At 38.3% G+C, this 13,852-nt stretch overlaps 1 protein-coding gene across 3 annotated transcripts in view; it reads right to left on the reverse strand.

Annotated features, from left to right (window-relative positions):
- Window positions 1-1,588: 1,588 nt before the first annotated feature.
- Window positions 1,589-13,852, reverse strand: part of PIKFYVE (phosphoinositide kinase, FYVE-type zinc finger containing) — an 80,922-nt gene continuing 68,658 nt past the window's right edge. For all 3 annotated transcript variants that reach the window (XM_047082838.1, XM_047082837.1, XM_047082836.1), the window contains 8 exons: window positions 12,252-12,416; window positions 9,767-9,826; window positions 8,934-9,110; window positions 7,851-7,954; window positions 6,968-7,096; window positions 5,623-5,884; window positions 5,144-5,218; window positions 1,589-3,789 (listed from right to left, as the gene is read on the reverse strand). In XM_047082838.1, the coding sequence (XP_046938794.1) occupies window positions 3,674-3,789; window positions 5,144-5,218; window positions 5,623-5,884; window positions 6,968-7,096; window positions 7,851-7,954; window positions 8,934-9,110; window positions 9,767-9,826; window positions 12,252-12,416 (1,088 nt within the window). In that variant the 3' untranslated portion in view covers window positions 1,589-3,673. The remainder of the gene's footprint in view (window positions 3,790-5,143; window positions 5,219-5,622; window positions 5,885-6,967; window positions 7,097-7,850; window positions 7,955-8,933; window positions 9,111-9,766; window positions 9,827-12,251; window positions 12,417-13,852) is intronic.

Consider the following 13,852-nt stretch of genomic DNA (forward strand, 5'->3'; position numbering starts at 1 on the left):
GGAGCCCAGGAGCGGTGAAGGGGAGCGCGCTTCCACAGCTGCGAGCTTGCAGCACAGCGGTTCCACCGCAGGCAGGCGGGTCCCGTCTGAACACGTCTGCGAGCAGCCAACAGCTGAGAGCCTGCCAAAGAGGCGAATTCGGCCCTCCCTGGCTTTCCTGAGCGTCCCGCCAGGAAAACGGAAACACATGAAGACCAGGAGGACAGAAGAGGCGAGGCCATTAGTGGTAGACGCAAACACACAGGTTTAAGACCCCCTTTCTGAGACTTAAGAAGGAAGGGCTATTTACTAGTGAAAGGCTTAAATTCTCCAGGGGGAAAAATGATGGGGAAGAGAATGAACAGAAGGCAACGCTTTGAGGCCAGAGGCCAGGGGCGAGGGGCGAGGGGCGAGGGGCGAGGTTTGGGCCCCAAACTCCATCTCCCCTTGTTAATTTCCTGAAGCCGATTCAAAACAAACTGAAGTTGATTCTCAGTTTATTGTAAGTGTTCTTTATTTATAATATGTCTCCAAAAGGTCAAGGCAGTTTTATCTCTTAAATAACATGTCAATCATATAAAACAGCTAGAACCAAGGTAGAGAAATATATACAATATAATACAGTAAGTATTTTCAATATTGTTAATTGAATTTTTCATATTAAATTAAAAGAGGATATTGTGATTTACAATGTCATTTCTCTAGTTAAAATTAAACCTGTCAAAAGGCATAATGTACATTTTTTACAAAACCAGCACAGCAGCATTAATAAAACTGCTCATGATTGTAATCTTTATTTTTCTATAATACACTGCACCCGTGTTACAAAAACAAACAAACAAAAAGGCATTGCACTAGATGGTCTGAATACTGCATAAGTCAGTATGTTAACACTTGAGGAATAATGAATGGCCTGACCTGTTTCCCCACCAGGCTCATTCACAACAGTTTCACTCTGCTAGCTAAGCAAACTTTCTACAGGTAGGTTACTTTTCCTTGGCAGTTTTATACAAGCCCACTGCTAATGGGTAAAATGCCAAGGAGACACTAATGCCACCAAAACCAATACGACCCTATTTACAAAACCCAATAAAAGCCAAGGCTAGAAAAGCACTCACAACTGGATCAAGAAAAAAATTATAAGCAGCATATTTTGTAGGAAATTTTAAATGTCTAGAAATTTAAATTATTCAACAGACTACAAAAGGGCTTGCAATAGCTGGTTCCCCTTATTTTTCTCAGGCTTGGATAAGAAAAAAGGAAATCCTTTTTATTTTTCCATAAAGTTTTGATGGCATCAACAACCTTCACATTTATAAATAGTATTTTTATACAATGCAACACATTCACATAGTTTTCTTATGCTACTATCAGTTATTCTTAGGATTCATATTTTATTCTAAGGAAGAAAGTACTCTGGTATCTTCCTCAGTCGTAACTTTCCAACATTGACATCCTCCAAGCCTTGAAAGGGAATTCAAGAGAGGCGAGCAGTCATTCAATGCTTACCACTGAAGAGCATGCTATTTGAAACACCATATATATATACATATATAATATGTATACACATATATATATACATATATAATATGTATACACATATATATATATGTGTATATATATATGGTAGTGGCCTCAACAAAAGCAGCAAAGGCTGAGGATATAGTTCTACCACTCATGACAAATTAATTTCCCTTGCATTAAGACAGTTTTAAAAGGACAGGTCACCCTTGCAAGGCAGCAAGTATTGCTTCAAGATTATATTATCCTGGAATTTTTTTAGCCACAGAATTATCTAAGAGGCAGCAGTGCTTTAAAAAATAATCTTTCAAGTCATGAGCAAGCCAAACAAAATCAACGTGACATATTATTATCAGGAGTTATTCCAGTGAAGGATCCAAGCTACACATACACATAGTGTTGAGACTAAAACTGAGAAATGACCTGATTACAGCTGAGGGAAGATACCTTGTGGAGGTGTGCGTGACTGGGGGTGCAGGAAACGGACAAGATAAATACTCCCAAGTATCCTGACAGAAAAAAAGAACAGAGACAAAACGTGTTTACATTCAGAATGAGATGCACGATCCATTGTTCCTGGACTCACAAGAAGTTAACAATGTTCCAATGTTTCTCTTGCAGGACGCAGTCCTTTTCTCCTCTAAAACCACCAGTGTTCTGTGTGTTTTCAAAAGGCACACCCAGGTTTTTGCGGGGTTTTTTTTTTTTTTTAAGCTTATCATCAGTTTTAAGTCCTTGGCCAACTTGTTTCTAGTTCAAAAGAAACCACGTTTCCAATAAGCACCAAACACCAAACTAATGTTTTCATTCTCTAAAGCAAACTTTCCAAAATGTTCCTATTTCACATACTTATAAGTCTCTGTAACCGGAATGTACCCAGATTCCTTTTTCTTGTTTCGTGAAAGTTACAATAGAAATGTGCTCTTACAGGAAAGCCTGAAAAGAATAGAACTTTATATAAAACTTTATAAATCCCCCAAGTATCCTTGTTAGGGAAAGAAGCCACGAGGAAATATTTGGCGTTCTGTTATTTCCCCAAAGATAGTTAGTTTAGTACTCTATCTGATCATATTTTAAAACAAACAAAACTCTATTAAACAAGAAGTTCCTTACTACAAATATTTTATCTCTTAACATTTCTCAATAATCAGAACTGGCCTAGAAACTGGCACAGAAAGTTAAGAAACAGGGATGTCCACACTAGAAACCTCTTAGTTTTATAGATGCCACTGAAATTGCTATCTGTATTGAAAAAGACACTTTACCTTTACAAAAAGCAAGCAAGTGCCTACCTCTCACCCAATTTCTTGGATAAGGTCTAATTCATTTTTTACATTAAAAAAATCCTTAGTAATTCTCCCTTTGGGAATTTAGTCACTATAGACTCATTTACTGTTTCCCTGAAAGTGGAGGAAAACCTACAAGATGAGCAGGTGCAGATAAGTGTAGTTGAACATATTAATTGCAAAAAAGTTACAAACAAGCTTAAAAAACAGCTCCAAAAGAAGGCTTCGAGTTAATAGCTATAGTCTCCTGTCATCCACAGAGAAGAGAGAACCTAAAAAACATCAAGCATACTGAAAACCAGAGCAAGATAAGAACACACAACAGGGTTCCCAATTTAAGTCAAATTCTTCAATAAAACAAGAACAGATTGTGTCAATCTGTTTGACTGGCCATTAATAGTACAATTTGGAATTTTTTAAAGATTTCATAAATTCTGATAATACATAACATTACTTGTCACATAAGAAACACAAAGTCACCAGCTCTACAAATGCTTTCTAAGTAAAGAATACGTCCAACATGATGCCAGGAAACTCACAATCTAGGAGACGTTATTTTCTTAACAGGATTGTTAACAAGTCTGACAACCCGTTTTTTACCCTATCTCATCTCTGACCACACATTTGTCTTTAATCCTTTGAAATGGGTCTATATTCCCGCTTAAGTGGAAAAATGTTCATGCAACCTCCCGGCCTAAGGACAGCTAAATTGTAGGTATCAAAACCAAAGTGCAAATCCATGGAGTTTTAACACTTCAGGTACACGGAGCCCACACAACCACAGAACGGAAAGGCCTTGGCATACTGTGGAGAATGTGATGAAGAAATAAAACATGTAGCTTATTTTTGGTCCTTTGTTCCAGGCACCTTTTCACTCATGGTCTATTTCAGCAGTTCAGACCTAAGCCTGTCCAGTGGTCTGGTACCATCAGGAAGTACTTGTCCATTGCTTCACAAAATCTAGTCCTGTACAACTCTGGAGAGACCACGGTGGGCATTTTACCTGAGATTATGAAAAGAGCAAAGGGAAAAAGCTGTTACATAGTTGATCAACAACTGATCTGAACAGCTATGTTCTTTCATGAAAACTGCCATAAAGACACACACACCACAGCAGTCTCAGAAAGGACAGAGGGGTGTTCACTGTGCCCCATGACATGGGACAGGTCCTTCCTGCTAGGGGGTTCCATTTTAAAAGACTGGCTCTTGCCTAGAGATGCGAAATGTTTGAAAGCACAAATGGAGCTGGCAGTGCTCAGAGAACTTTGAAGATTGAAGTGTTAATTAGAGACAACCTCTTATTCAGAATCTATGGCCTTTTTTGGGTAACTTCTCAACTTGAGAACCCTTGGCAACTTAACACAAATTTAAAACCAATTATTCCCCCACCTACGCAATTCCCTTTATTATTCGATCATCTGGGAAATGATAAAATCAGAGATAACCACTTACTTTTTTAGAATTTAAAAAAGTACCCACTTTTTATTTCTGGGGTTTTTTATTATTTTTTTTTTTTTTTTTTTTTTAGAGAAAGAGCGAGCATGAGCAGGGAGAGGAGCGGGAAGAGAAAGGGAGGGAGGGAGGCAGCGGGGGGTGGGGAGAGAGGGAGAGAGAGAGGAAGAAAGAGGAAGAGAGCGAGAGACAGAGGGAGGGAGGGAGAGGGAGAGAACCTTAAGGAGGCTCCATCCATGCTCAGCACAGAGCCTGCCACAGGACTTGATCCTACAACCCTGGGATCACGACCTGAGCCGAAATCAAGAGTCAGATGCTTGGGGCGTTTGGGTGGCTCAGTCAGTTGAGCATCCGACTTCGGCTCAGGTCAAGATCTCATGGTTCGGGAATTCGAGCCCCGCATCAGGCACTGTGCTGACAGCTCAGAGCCTGGAGCCTGGAGCCGGCTTCCGATTCCGTGTTTCCCTCTCTCTCTGCCCCTCCCTGCTCGTGCTCTGTCTCTCAAAAATAAATAAACGTTAGAAAAGTTTTTTTAAAAAAAAAGAGTCAGATGCTCAACCAACTGAGGCCACCCAGGTGCCCCAAAAAAGTATCCATTTTTTTTTTTTTAATTTTTTTTTTTCAACGTTTATTTATTTTTGGGACAGAGAGAGAGACAGAGCATGAACGGGGGAGGGGCAGAGAGAGAGGGAGACACAGAATCGGAAACAGGCTCCAGGCTCTGAGCCATCAGCCCAGAGCCTGACGCGGGGCTCGAACTCACGGAACGCGAGATCGTGACCTGGCTGAAGTCGGACGCTTAACCGACTGCGCCACCCAGGCGCCCCAAAGTATCCATTTTTTAAATGTTAACTGATAAGGAAGGCAGAAGAACAGTTTAAAGAATAAACAAAAATTCTGCTCACCTTGTCCCCCTAAAATTCCTGTTGATTTCACAACCATCTCAAGCTTTTTGTCCCATGTAAATGTTCGAATATAATCTGTTACAGGAGGCAATATTGGCAGTAAAGCTACGTTAGTAAGTGTAAGAAAATAACGACAGGAATTACTATTACTTCTACCATGTTTACTGAGTGCTAACAATACTGCCAGGTGCTGTCCCCAAGGTTTGTCTCCATATTAATTCATTCAATCCTCATTACAACTTCACAGCACTTCATTTACAAGTAACTTTTTCAATACAGATTGTTTTTGGTAAAGATAATGAAAATGAAAATGAGGACACTGAATAGAAGGTAACTAGAATTTAAAAGCTATTGATTGTGAATTTTCAAGTGTAAGTTGGTAAAAATATTTAACAAGCTATTACGAGACCAGGCTGAGTATAATCTTCAAATATACTCTGGCTTCAATCATGAACTAGAAGGTATGCTTGCCGACTTACCTATAATTCCAACTACCAGCTCATTGCTGGTATCATCTCGTCCAACCAGCAAAGAATAATCTATAATGAGGTGGCTAGAAAGGAAGTGGGAATCACTACGGATCGAGGCTCTCAGCACGGCTTTGGAATGAGAACGGATATACAGGGGGTTGTCTCGAACCATCTTTAAGAGATTTTCATCCAGCAGGACTACATCACAGCTCTCTTTCCCAGTATCAGTTTTTACATTTCTATTCCTAAGTGAACCCTTCAAATCAAAAACCTAGCAGAAAGGAAATTCTCTGTTATTTATGCATGAGTTGTGCAATGAATTAATGTAATTAAATTGGAAATGCAGAAAGACTCTTTACAGCCCATACCATTATATACACTGTTAAATTTAATTTTAAAACTTAATCATAACTTATAGAAGCCATTAAATGCATGCATTATAACTGTTCAATACATAAAATAAATGGTGATATGATTCATCATTGAAAATTAATACCTAGGTAGTCAACTACTCAAACATTTCAAGAAATACACTAACACATTTAATCAACTTTAAGAAACATTAACAAATAACTCCAAAAGTATATCACTGAATCGTAAAGCAGTTAAAATACAGATGCAAACAGTCTTAGGAAACTTACAGCTTTGATACCAAAACCCTATGCAATACTTACGGCAATGTAGAAGCAACAGCAGGTCTCTAGAAATTTTGGGGTAGTAAAAGCCACACACTCAAAAGTCAGGGGACTTAGGTCCTAGATCAGTGCAACACGAAGTGTATTCTGCAGACTAATGCTAGTCAATTGTCGTTGGCTCATGACAACATAAGGAGCTAGTGCTAGAATGTGAAACAGTTGCATCATTAAGCACACTGTTCATTCAGCACAGCACCACACTCTCAATGAAGAAAGCAGTGCATTGAATTATATTCTAGTATAAGCTCCTTACCTCACCAGACTAGGGACAAACAGTTCAAGGACCAACACTCTTGAAAGGTACTTTTCTAGAATCTAAAACAACCTGAATTCTGGTAGTATCTGTGTGACTGTCAAAAACTTAAATTTTTCTGGGTCTTAGTTTCTTCATCTTTAAAACAGAGATGGAAACAGATCTGCCTTCTAATTCTGTAATTCTGTGTTTCTAGGATACTGGAGAGGTTAAATTTTAGGACCCATCTACAATATTCCTCTTTATTCTTTCCTACAGGGTTCAACAATTCCAAAGTTAAAATTGGCCTAGCAACAAAGGCTTAATACTATTAAATAAGATGTTATTCTCTAACTCCTTATTATCCGGAACCAGAAGTGCCAAAGTTTCCAGTAGCTAAGTGGTTTGCATAGTTCAATATCCTTACCTGTGCCATCTTTCTCCCATAGAATAGATTTTCCATGACAAGGAGATCTAACTTCTTCTCAGTATTGTTCTGAGAATTCTTATAACCAATTCTGTAAACTCCAAGAATTTTGGCCAATGCAGTGGGCCTCTGATCAAGAAAAAAAAAAAATGAAAGTCAACTCTTATCAAAAATGATTATTTGTAATTTAATACCCATATCTGGATTATCCATGTAATATCCAAACTAATGTTCTATTAATAGGACCAGAGGGCCTTGAAAGAAACTTAAACCCTTGAATCTCAGAAGCAAGTGAAAAGTAAAACAGCAATGCCAATAAAAACATTAATGATCCTTAATATTTGCCCAAAGGATAAGGCTTTACAATTTCTCAAAATCACAAATTTTACTATGACATATAATTTCCCCTAAAATATGCAATAAACCATACGTGAAAAACAATCTATGTGACTCCCTTATACACTCACTGGGAAGATCATGGCTAAATGTCAAGTGAGCAAACCTGAACCCCTGGTTGCCTCTCTCTCTACCTAAGGATCCATACACCTGTCTTAACAAACACTTCTAGTTTCTGTCTTAACAAAATTACAAATTCTAATGTGCAGTCATTAGCATTCAATCTTAATGTTTCTACACACACACACACACACACACACACATACACACTAAATGCAACCTGCTCAAGATCTCTTGGTTCCTGGCTGGCAAAGGTAGGAAAGAGGGTTTGAAATGACTACATTCTCTCACACTTTAATAACATAACAGAGATCTAGTCATGTCCTGTCCCTATTTTAGCATGGAAAAGCCTGCCATTGGGATGAATTCTCAGGATGTGAAAAAGCCCAGAAAACTCTAATTAAGGACCAAGGTTTGGGATTTCTACCTTTTGTTGAACAGCATTTGTAATATAATTGAAGTAGTGTGGTGCAAAGTCGAGGAAAGACTGGACTTCCAGACGAGGCATCTGCTTCAAAATGAATCTATCATCTAAAAGGTAGAAGTGTCACATGTGTTTATTCAGTCACAGTATTTCCTGAGGTAATCTATAATAAATCATTCCAAAGATCCCAAATGATTTGTTTGCTTCATAGCTTTAAGGGATATTTTCTAATGTCAAGAGAAAATTTTAATCAGAATATAGTTCTCAATGGGGCGCCTGGGGTGGCTCAGTCGGTTAAGCATCTGACGTGAGCTCAGGTCATGATCTCACAGTTTGGGAGTTCGAGCCCCGCAGCAGGCTCTCGGCTGTCAGCATAGAGCCCACTTCGGATCCTCTGTCTCTCTCTCTCAGTCTCTCAAAAATAAACAAACAAACAAACAAATAAATAAATAGAATATGGTTCTCAAGTAATTGAGGGCTCAACAGGTTCCTGAGGATTTATGTAGTCAAGAACCACACGTAAATTCATAACTAGATACTAAGTAAAACTACTTACTGAGTGCTAACTACTAAGTAAAATTTTATAAACTCCTTTAACAGTGCAGTAAGTCACAGTTATGAAGGCTTGTATCAAGCAACATTCCTCCTGCGGCATTTTCTCAAATAATTTTGCTCCCAGAGTATGGAGAATGGAACATAAAGTACAAACGGTCATCACCTTCTATAATACCTCTGCAGGTGAAGAACCTGGCCTTCCAATTTTCAAGTTAAGTATTCGTATTTTTATCTTTCTCTCACCAGCTCTGAGGTACCCCTTTTGACTCTTCTAGAAATTCTCTGTTACTATTTACATTTGGAGAAGTCAGGACCAGATCAGAGTTTAGCAAGGATCAGATCAATGTCTGTCTCTAAATACACACCACACATATGTACACTCTTAAAAATTATTACATCCTTTCAACCATAAAAAAAGAAACCCTTGCTTGACGACTGGCAGTATCATACAACCTCAATTTAAGTGAGTCCTAAATTATCTGAGGGCAAAAGATAACTACTACTCAGTCAGTAGAAGATAAAAAGACTTCCCTTCCGTGGCATAGAAGGCAGCTCCTGATTTGCCCCCACGGGCCTGCCAGGGCGACGAGTGGGAAAGAGAACGAATGAAATCTTCTTCACTGCTCCCCAGAATCACCTCACGCATCTTATGAAACTCTCCCGCATAGTAGAGCCGACAGTAAAACTTGGCATTCGCGTCAGAAAATTCTATAAACAGAAGTGTTAAAGATAAAAGGGGGGTGAGGGGCTTTTATGAGCCAAAAATCTCTCTTCCTTCTTGCTCACTCCCACCACCAACAAATGCGACCATTTGGTTTTCTTCATGACGGCATTTCTCACGCCACATCTACATCCCTGTTTATCACAGTTCTGTTAAAGTAACCCTCAAGGAAAATTAAAATGCACCTTATGACCTTACAGAAAAATCAAACATGAAATAAGACCCATTTCTAACTTTATAGGTTACTGTATTTTCCTCATTGTGCTTTTACATCTTAAATTTTACTACATATTCTGGATGATACGTTTTTGGCACACACACACACACACACACACACACACACACACAAAATGCTAGACACCTGGTCATGGCTATAGCTCTAGACTACATAATAATTACTTAAACGTTAGAAATCAAATCATTATAAATTAAATTATAATTTAAACTAAGTTTCTTTATAAACTAAATAATGTTTATTTTATAAACTAAATCTAGATTAAATAAAGCTTATGTCAGGACACAGACTTAATATTTATTCTAAGAAACAGGATATTTATCTAGTATAAAACTAGAAGCCTTAAATAACAGTTTTCTCAATTACAGTCCCCGTCCCTGCACCATCAGTATTTTATCTCTTACTTACGTAGCTCCACGTGAGGATTTATGAGTTGTTTCTTTTGTGTATCTCCTCCATCTACCTCATCTACAAGGTTTAATATCGTTAGTTAAGCCAAAGTTTTAAATGGGTTACCAGTTCATTTTGTTTCCCCCCCCCACCCCCGACATAATAATAAAAACTAACAAGTCAACCCCCTGTTATCCTGGTCAAATCACTCTCAAGCAAGTATTATATGTACAATTAAGCTTGTGTAGACTATTACAAAAATATAGGTACCTTTGGAAACATCAATTTTCATATGAAAAATAGAGAAATTCAGGTTGAAGAATAATTTTCTTGTATCTGATGCCTCTGATAGTAATATACTAACTCCGCTCTTACATCAAGTTTCCATTACTTCTTTCTCAAGTTTATGACTGTGTTCCCTGTGTGTGGAATAATGCTTCTCTAATAGCCTGAGATACTTTTTTTTTGATGGATAATCTTTTTTAAATTTTAATTCCAGTGTAGTTAATATATAGTGTTATATTAGTTTCAGTTGTACAATATAGTGATTCAACAATTACATTACACAGTGCTCATCATGATAAATACACTCTTTAATCCCCCTCTCCTATTTCACCCATCCTCACACCCACCTCCCTTCTGGTAACCATCAGTTTGTTCTCTATAGTTAAGAATGTTTGTCTTTTTTCTTTCTTTCTTTCTTCATTTGTTTTCTTAAATTCCACATGTGAGTGAAATCATATGGTACTTGACTTTCTCTGACTTATTTCACTTAGGATGATAGCCTCTACATTCATCCATGTTGTTGCAATATATACATATATAAATGGTATAGATGCTACTTCTGTATCCATTCATCTGTTGATGAACACTGAGCTACTTCCATAATTTGGCTATTGTAAATAATGCTGCAATAAACATAGGGGAGAATATATCTTTTAAAGTTAGTGTTTTTGTATTTATTTTATTTTGTTTTTTATTTTTTAAAATTTACATCCAAATTAGTTAGCATACAGTGAAGCAATGATTTCAGGAGTAGATTCCTTAATGCCCCTTACCCATTTAGCCCGTCCCCCCTCCCACAACCCCTCCAGCAACCAACCCTCTGTTTGTTCTCCATATTTATGAGTCTCTTCTGTTTAGTCCCCCTCCCTGTTTTGATATTATTTTTGTTTCCCTTTCCTTATGTTCATCTGGTTTGTCTCTTAAAGTCCTCATATGAGTGGAGTCATACAATTTTTGTCTTTCTCGGACTAATTTCACTTAGCGTAATACCCTCCAGTTCCATCCACGTAGCTGCAAATGGCAAGATTTCATTTTTTTTGATTGCCGAGTAATACTCCATTGTATATATATCCCACATCTTCTTTATCCATTCATCCATTGATGGGCATTTGGGCTCTTTCCATACTTTGGCTATTGTTGATAGTGCTGCTATAAACATGGGGGTGCATGTGTCCCTTCGAAACAGCACACCTGTATCCCTTGTAGTGCAATTGCTGGGTTGTAGGGTAGTTCTATTTTTAGTTTTTTGAGGAACCTCCATACTGTTTTCCAGGGTGGCTGCACCGGCTTGCATTCCCAGATGCTTTCTTTGTTATACGCTAAGATATATACACAATACATAAGATATACTAGTGTCTACCTCAGAGCAATTTTTTATATTTGATTTGTGTGTCTAGATCTACTCTAATTATTGCAAGTTTGGAACATACTTTAATAGTTAGAAGAAATAATCCTCTATGTCTCACATTTCAAAATTAGTTTTCTAAGCACCAATGTCTTCCAAGGATTACAGCCCAACAGAAGCCTACAGAATCCTAAACAGATAGCTTAAGTACTAATGAAAATATATTATGCTATCTTGTAGACTACTAATTCATGATCTAACCCAGGGTCACCGAACTATTTCTGTAAGGGCCAGATGGTAAGTATTTTATTCAGTCAAAACTATTCAATTTTTTAATATAACACGAAAGCAGCCAGACAATAAGTAAATGAATGGGTGTGCTTATGTTCCAATACAACTTTACTTACAAAAACAGGTGAGCATGATTTGCCTATGCCTGGTCTAACCTCATATCCAAACACAATCAAGTAGACATATTTTAAAATATCAAAACGAAGGCAGACATCAATGCCCTCAACCCTACAGAGACTGGAAAAGAAAGGAAGTGTCTAAGGGGGTAGTGGAGTGAAAACATTTGAATATATACTGTGACTTACATGTTTTACGTGTGTAATGTCACTCAGTCCTAGTAAGCCTCAGAAGACATTGCTTTTGCCACTTTACAGGTATGGAAACTAAGGATTTCTGATTCTACCACACAGTAAGTGACAGCAATAACATCTGGCCTCTATCAGCACCATGCTTTTTCCACTCTGCCATACTGAGGCATGAGAAGACAGCGAATGTCTGAGTTTCAGCAGTAAGAATTAACTACTTAAGGCTAGAAAGAACACAAGCAGCTAAAATAAGCTCATTTGGTTTCCTTTAACACACCTTGAGACTCAGCACCTTGATTCTCCGTCCCCTCCTTGCCCGTCTGCCCAACCTGGTAGTAAGCACTGTCTGCTCCACGTAAGGTCTCTCTTTTCTGGGAAGAGAGATCAGGGCTTTTCCCTGCTGTCCCTCGGAAGAAGGACAGCATTCCAGAAGTCTTTTTGGCTAAAAATAAAAGGTAACATATTAAGTACAGGTCACTACAGGTGAAAAGAAAAAAACGATTTTCAACTCATTCCTTTCTTAGCAAGAACCCATTACACGAAGGTAATAACATTATTCTATATGTTTTATGGGTTTGGTGGGGAGGTGGTTAGTCAAGCACTTTTATTATCAGAAACATAAAAGAAGAGCAATGTTCAGGTAGCTATATATCAAAATGAGAAATTCTACAGAAAAACAGAATTCAGAGTTAAAGGTAATATCTCTGTACCATTTGTGTTCCTATATTTTAACACAGCAAAATATAAGATTTTTTCAGCATTTTTCAGAAATTAGTATAAGATGGCCAAAGCTTACATACCTTTTTTTAATGTATTTACTTGGGGTGGGGGGAGAGGAAGAGACAGAGAAGGAGAAATAGAAATAGAGAATCCCACGCAGGCTCTGCACTGTCAGTACAGATCCCGGAGGCGGGGGGGGGGGGGGGGGGGGGAGGAGGGAGGGCAGGGGCTCAATCCCACCAACCATAAGATCATGATCTGAGCCAAAATCAAGAGTTGGACGCTCAACCGACTGAGCCACCCAGGCGCCCTAGCTCACTCTGTAATTTTATTCCTAGTTTTGAATTTGGTATATACATATATATCATCTACGTATCATCTCTGAGCTTAGCATATATGATTCTAATCTTGTTCAATTTACCATCTATAAAATCCACATAAAATGTCATTCATAAAGTGCTTATTAGTTTAGGGTGGCAGACCCCATTATGGCCTCCTTAATATCCAAGCCCACCTTGTTCCTTGCTGAAAGAATTGCAATTCTGGTTGGGGTGGCAATGTGGAGAACCCCAGAAAACGAATCACGATTTGTATAAGCAACCAGGACAGCGCTGTTGTTCCTTCCAGGAAGGGGTGGTCACAAGACTCCTCACTAGCCAATGAGACTGCAGGGGAAGCCTCTGCATTCCTCATCACAGGAAACAGCTGCAGCTTATACCTACTTCCCTTCTCTCTGCCTCAAATGGAGACATGAACTGGAACATTCTGATCATGAGGAAAATTTAAGAGAATCATAAAGAAACTACCCTCTCTACTGTCATGATAATGCTGACTAACTGAACCAATGCCAGCAACTGCCTGCCTCCGGATGTTGCTTTTTTAGAAAAATAAACTGTTATTTGGTTAAGCCCCAGTAGTCACTTGAGTCTTCTGCTATTTGTAGTGAATAGATTCCTGACAAAGCCAAAGAGATCCATGCTCAAATCCCACCTTCCAGCTACTTCTGTAATCTTGAGCAAGGTACTTAAGTTTAATTTTATAAAAACTGAGGATATATACAGTAACTCTTAGTAGTTATTATGGGGATTAAAGGACATGACACATGAAAAGTTCTTTTCACAATGCTAACAATACTGTAAAAACTTTTTTAAGTTTCAA

This window comes from Lynx rufus, unplaced genomic scaffold (assembly GCF_022079265.1).
Source record: "Lynx rufus isolate CCGP_SWC_20201006 ecotype Redwood Valley unplaced genomic scaffold, mLynRuf1.p SCAF_2, whole genome shotgun sequence".
In the NCBI taxonomy this organism is placed as follows: domain Eukaryota; kingdom Metazoa; phylum Chordata; class Mammalia; order Carnivora; family Felidae; genus Lynx; species Lynx rufus.